General features: G+C 45.7%; 1 protein-coding gene across 1 annotated transcript in view; it reads right to left on the bottom strand.

Moving 5' to 3' along the window:
- Positions 1 to 5,737, bottom strand: part of CUNH10orf128 (chromosome unknown C10orf128 homolog) — a 29,959-nt gene that overhangs the window by 4,327 nt on the left and 19,895 nt on the right. The window contains exon 5 of the mRNA XM_006097562.3: positions 5,052 to 5,075. Coding sequence (XP_006097624.1) covers positions 5,052 to 5,075 — 24 coding nt within the window. The remainder of the gene's footprint in view (positions 1 to 5,051; positions 5,076 to 5,737) is intronic.

Below are 5,737 nucleotides of genomic sequence, written 5' to 3'. Positions count from 1 at the left end.
AAAATGAATAAAAGACTCAAATGTAAGCTGTGAAACCATAAAAATCCTAGAAGAAAATATAGGCAGCAAAATCTCAGACATCGCACAGAGCAGAATTTTCACCGATACATCATCTAGGGCAGTGGTTCTCAGCCTTCTGGCCCTTTAAATACAGTTCCTCATGTTGTGACCCAACCATAAAATTATTTTCGTTGCTACTTCATAACTGTAATGTTGCTACTGTTATGAATTGTAATGTAAATATCTGATATGCAGGATGGTCTTAGGTGACCCCTGTGAAAGGGTCATTCGACCGCCAAAGGGGTCGTGACCCATAGGTTGAGAACCGCTGGCCTAGGGCAAGAGAAAAAAAGGAAAATATAAACAAAATGTATGACATCAAACTAAAAAGCTTCTGCCCAGCAAAGCAAACCAGCATCAAAATGAAACAGGAACCCACGGTGTGGGAGAACATATTTGCCAATGATACATCTGATAAGGAGTTAATTTCCAAAATATATAAAGTCCTCATACAGCTCAACACAAGAAAGACAAACAATCCAATTAAAAAATGGGCAGAGGCCCTGAATAGACATTTCTCCAAAGTGGGCATACAAATTGCCAAGAAACATATGAAACTAGACCACAAACTTATTAACAGAGAAATGCAAATTAAAACCACAATGAGGTACCATCTCACAACTGCCTAATGGCTACCATCAATAAGTCAACATACGACAAGTGCTGGCAAGGTTGTGGAGAAAAGGGAACCCTTGTGCACTGTTGGTAGAAATGCAGACTGGTGCAACCACTATGGAATACAGTGTGGAGTTTCCTCAAAAATGAAATATAGAACTTCCATTTGACTCAGTGATCCCACTTCTAGGAATATATCCTAAGAGACCTAAAACACCAATCAGGAAGAATGTATGCACCCTATGTTCATAGCAGCACTATTTTTAATAACTAAGATCTGGAAACAGCCCAAGGGCCCATCAGCAGATGAGTGGATAAAAAAAGCTGTGGTACATTTATACCATGGAATACTGTGTAGCTGTAAAAAAGAAGGATCTCTTAACCTTTGGAACCACATGGAGGGACCTGGAGAGTATTATGCTGAGTGAAATAAGCCAGTCAGAGAAAGACAAATATCACATTATCTCACTTATTTGTGGAATCTAATGAACAAAATAGATACAGAGACATGGAAACATGCAGCAGACTGATGAATCTCAGAGGGAAGGCAGGGGAAGAGATTAACCAAAGAACTTATATGCATATTTGCATAGACCATGGACAGACAGTGGTGTGGTGAAGGCCTGGAGAGGGCTTGGGAGTGGGGAGGAGGGGGTCAATGGATGAAAATAGGGGGCATCTGCAATACCTTCAACAATAAAGATAAATAAATAAAAACAACACTGGGGGAAATAGGGTGGTTTTAAAAAATGATATTGAGATAACTGGGTTGCCATATGGGAAAAAGAGGAAACTAAATTCTATCTCATACTACACACAACAACAAATGCCAGTGGACAAATAAAAATATAAACCCACACAAGGACTGGAAAAATTGTATATTTGTGTACATACTAGAGGCCAGGTGCATGAAAATTTGTGCACTGGGTGGGCGGTCCCTCAGCCCGGCCTGCCCCCTCTCACAGTCTGGGACCCTTCAGGGGATGTCCTACTGATGGCTTAGGCCTGCTCCCCAGGGGTAATCTGGCCTCCTTCTGTGGGAAGCGACCAGGCTGATCAGGTGAAGGCGCCGCCCCATCACCCCGCTGCTGCTGCCACTGCCGGCCGCAGCGGCTACAAGGCCTGAGCCTCGGGCCTCGCAGGTGCTGTGGCTTTGTCCAGATGGATGTCCGGAAGATGTCCACCCTAATTAGCATATTACCCTTTTATTAGTATAGATAAAACATTTATTTAATTTTATAAAATATTGTATATATGTAAAATTTTTAATCCATTATAATTTGTGAAATGAACACAGGAAGGGTAAGATAGAAACTGTTGGCACCAGTTGCTCAAGGTGTGGTGGAGTGGACAGGGATGGGAGCATGCTCTTCATACTCAAAAACACAATTAAACTAAAGGATTAAGAAAGAAAACAGGAACACGGCAGACAGACTCAATCAAATATTTCTCACTGTGTCAAATTGGTAATGCAGCCTCAAAGAGAAATAAACTCAATCTGAACACAATACTCTGTACACACAGAAGGCTAAATTCTAAAAAAAAGGAACTGTAAAGGAATGTTCAAGTTGCTAAGTAAGTGTGTAGCTGTGCTCTGTTGTAACTCTGTCAGTGTGTATATTATATGATACAGCAAACGAGTAAAAGCTTTCATATGGTTGAGAAGCAGAGCTTTCACTTTGGAGAAGCCAGGGGAAAATATAAAATAAGAAAAGCTTAAGAAGAACCTTAAGGTATTGAGTTTGTGATTTTAATATACATTTCCTGACTGTCCATTGAGAGGGTGTAGATGCAATAATGCTTCAGTAGCTATGAGCACAAATTGTGCCCAGACCTTGGTTTGTGAAAACTATTCCACATCAAGAAAAGGAAGGGGAGAGAGGGAGAAAAGGAGAAAGGGAAGGAGGGAGGGAGGTGAGGGAGGGAGGGAAGAGAGGGAGTGAGGGACAGAAAGGAGGGAGGGAGGGAGGGAGGGAGGGAGGGAGGGAGGGAGGGAGGGACCCTGGGGGAAATGTGATTCCAGTCTGAGCAGGGACAGTACAAGGTGAACTGGCGTTACTGTGTTGTGTCAAAGTCTAGGAAATGCTCAGTGACTAACGGGGTCCTTAAAAGCCACGAAGAAGTGACTTGTACTGGATAAACTTGGGGTAATTCGAGCATAAAAAAGATTCACGATGGCAATAAATTAAAATGCATTGAAGTTCATAGGAATAATGTTCAACTAAATGAAAGAAAATGGGCTGGGGAGAAAAATTCCTTCTCTGTAGAATGCCAGCTGTTACGTGTAGAAGAAATGCTGGAATTAGAAACTAGGTATTTTGTAATTCCCAGTGAATAATTGATTCAAACGTAACTCATGAAGATACATTGAGTCACTGGGTGAAGAACTGTTGGGCACCCTTGGATTGTTTACTGGTTACCAGGGGGAAATCGGACCTCAACTACGTGGAGTCCAGCAGTTGCGTCCTGGACCAGTGAGCAAACACAGCGCCCCCCACAGAGGGGCCTGGCGTGGGTGCCTCCTGAGGCGGCACCACAGAGGATGCAGGGGTCACCTCCGTGGCAGTCCCGACAAAATTCTCCATCTGATTTACTCAGGAGGACAGAACCTAACAAACCAGAAAATGGGACGTCAGACAGGGACAGGCTTGGGTACTGCCAAATTGGCAATGCCTCAGAGCAGCGATTTCGCCCGGTGCACCGCAGGAATGTTTAAAACCTGGAGTGCCCGGCTATTTACTCAGGGGCACCGGCCTCTTCCCTTCGACTGTCACATAAAAAATGACAACAGCCAACACAACAATAGCTGTCTGGTGTGAATGAATTAAAATGATAGCTATTTTTTTGTCAGATCTGCAAAAATATATCTTTTGGTGTGCCGCAGAATTTTAGTAATTAATTATGTGCCATGAGATGAAAAAGGCTGAAAATTGCTGACATATGGGGGGGAAGCAGAGGGGTTGTCCAATAATGAGAGAGAAAATAAAGAGACAAAATCAAATACAATGATCCTGGCTTAGGGAAACAGAGCTATAAAAGATGCTTTTTAAACAACCAGAGAACTCTGAAGATGGGCTGCGTAGATGATATTGAGTTATCATTCATTTTTCTAAACACAGTCATTGTATGGCGAGCATGTGGGAGGTAACAGGATAAGGTATTTAGGATGAAATGTCCTGGTGTCTACACCAGTTGTTAGTGGATCAGAGGAAATGATGTATACAGAGAAAACGCAAGTGGCAAGTGCTACCTGTGACTCCAGAGCAGCGGTTCTCAACCTGTGGGTCTCGACCCCTTTGGGGGTCGAATGACCCTTTCACAGGGGTCGCCTAAGACCATCGGAAAACACATATATAATTACATATTGTTTTGTGATTAATCACTATGCTTTAATTATGTTCAATTTGTAACAATGAAATTGGGGGTCACCACAACATGAGAAACTGTATTAAAGGGTCGCGGCATTAGGAAGGTTGAGAACCACTGCTCTAGATGAAGGGTGTGTATGTCTGTCTTTATTACACGGTTCTTTCAACTTTGCGATATATTTACAATGTTTCCCAAGAAGGGAGAGTGAGAGCATGTGGGCAGCGCCTGAGGGCAAGCCAGCAGGCCCGAGAGTGTGAACCAGAACCAAGGATTCGGATAACCCCAGAGGAGGTGCCTCCTTCCTGGGGAGCAGGTGCCTCCTCTGCAGGCCCCGCCCTGCATGTGCAGGCCTTGTCTACTGAGACCCCAAAGCAGAGGTGAGAATCCAACGCCTCGCCAAACTGATAGCTTGATGACACAGAGAAAAGTTTGGAATTTTTTTTTTCATCAAATGGAGTAAATGGGCTATCTGTTTGATGGGCCTCTGTCAAGAGAAGGTCTAAGTAAGTAAAATTAAAAAATTAACCGCCTGAGCAGCGTGGCTCGGTGGTTGAATGTTGACCTATGAACCAGGAGGTCAAGGTTCAATTTCTAGTCAGGGCACATGCCCGGGTTGCAGGCTCGATCCCCACAGGGGTCATGCAAGAGACAGCCAATCAATGATTCTCTCTCACCATTGATGTTTCTATCTCTCTCTCCCTCTCCCTTCCTCTCTGAAATCAATAAAAATATATTTAAAAAATGAACTATCTTGCTGTTAAAACCGTTTTCTCAGCTCTAATCGGGCAAATGCCCCATAGTTTCATTTTACATTCTGCCAAAGTTCCACCTGCTAGGATTTTCTGCAAGTGTCCCTAGAAGAGGCTGGCTCCTGGTCTCGCAGCCTCCCTGGCCCAGGACGCGTGCCCTTGGCTACGGGCTGCTCCGCTCTCGTGGCGCGAGGCGAGCCAGCGCGGGCCGGCCTGTCCTTCTCCTTCAGTCAGTGCTGACTCCCGCAACCAACTCACCTTTCGGAGAAGTTGAGGTTTGACCTGCAAAGCAGAAGCAGAGGGTAGACATCACTCCTATTTGTGATAAGTTATGGTAAGTGATTTATTAAATCGTCCCTGGGTGACAGAAAGCACATGCAGTTTTGCTGTAAGAGACTGACTTGCTTGTCCTTCGGTCTAACTTCTCCCCACTCAGCCTGACTCCATCTAGTGTCAGTTTCAGAAATCTGAGTCGTGCCTCCCTTCGCTTTGAGAATCCCTGCGCTGGTGGGGAGCTCCCACAGGACCCAGGCCAGGAGCAGCTCCCGCACACGGGGAGCTCGGCGGCCAGCGAGGCCCAGCCGCCCACCTCTCCTCCTTCGCTTCTTCCTTCCTCCACCACCCGCTTCCTCCTGCTGCCTGCAGCCCCTCTCCCTGAACCGCAGGCACAGGGCTGGTTGCTGGGTGACCATCAGCCACCTGGCCTGCAGTGTGGAAGTCGCCTCCTCCGGCTCTGGCGTGTCAGAATGATCCAGAACTCACACACACGCAAGATGGAGGGTTCCCTCTGACCCGGTCACACACAGCAACAGGAAACCAGGGGCTAGTTGCTTGGGTTGCACTGTCCACAGATCTTCCCAAACTCAAGCGTATGTCAGTCATTCGTCCCACATTATCACAGCCCCTGCCGCCCACCCTGCTAGCGGCCGGCATGCAGACACACG

The sequence above is a fragment of the Myotis lucifugus genome, unplaced genomic scaffold (genome assembly GCF_000147115.1).
Source record: "Myotis lucifugus unplaced genomic scaffold, Myoluc2.0 scaffold_206, whole genome shotgun sequence".
In the NCBI taxonomy this organism is placed as follows: Eukaryota; Metazoa; Chordata; class Mammalia; order Chiroptera; family Vespertilionidae; genus Myotis; species Myotis lucifugus.
The sequence above is the reverse complement of the archived record's forward strand: the minus strand, read 5'-3'. Positions and strand labels throughout refer to the sequence as shown.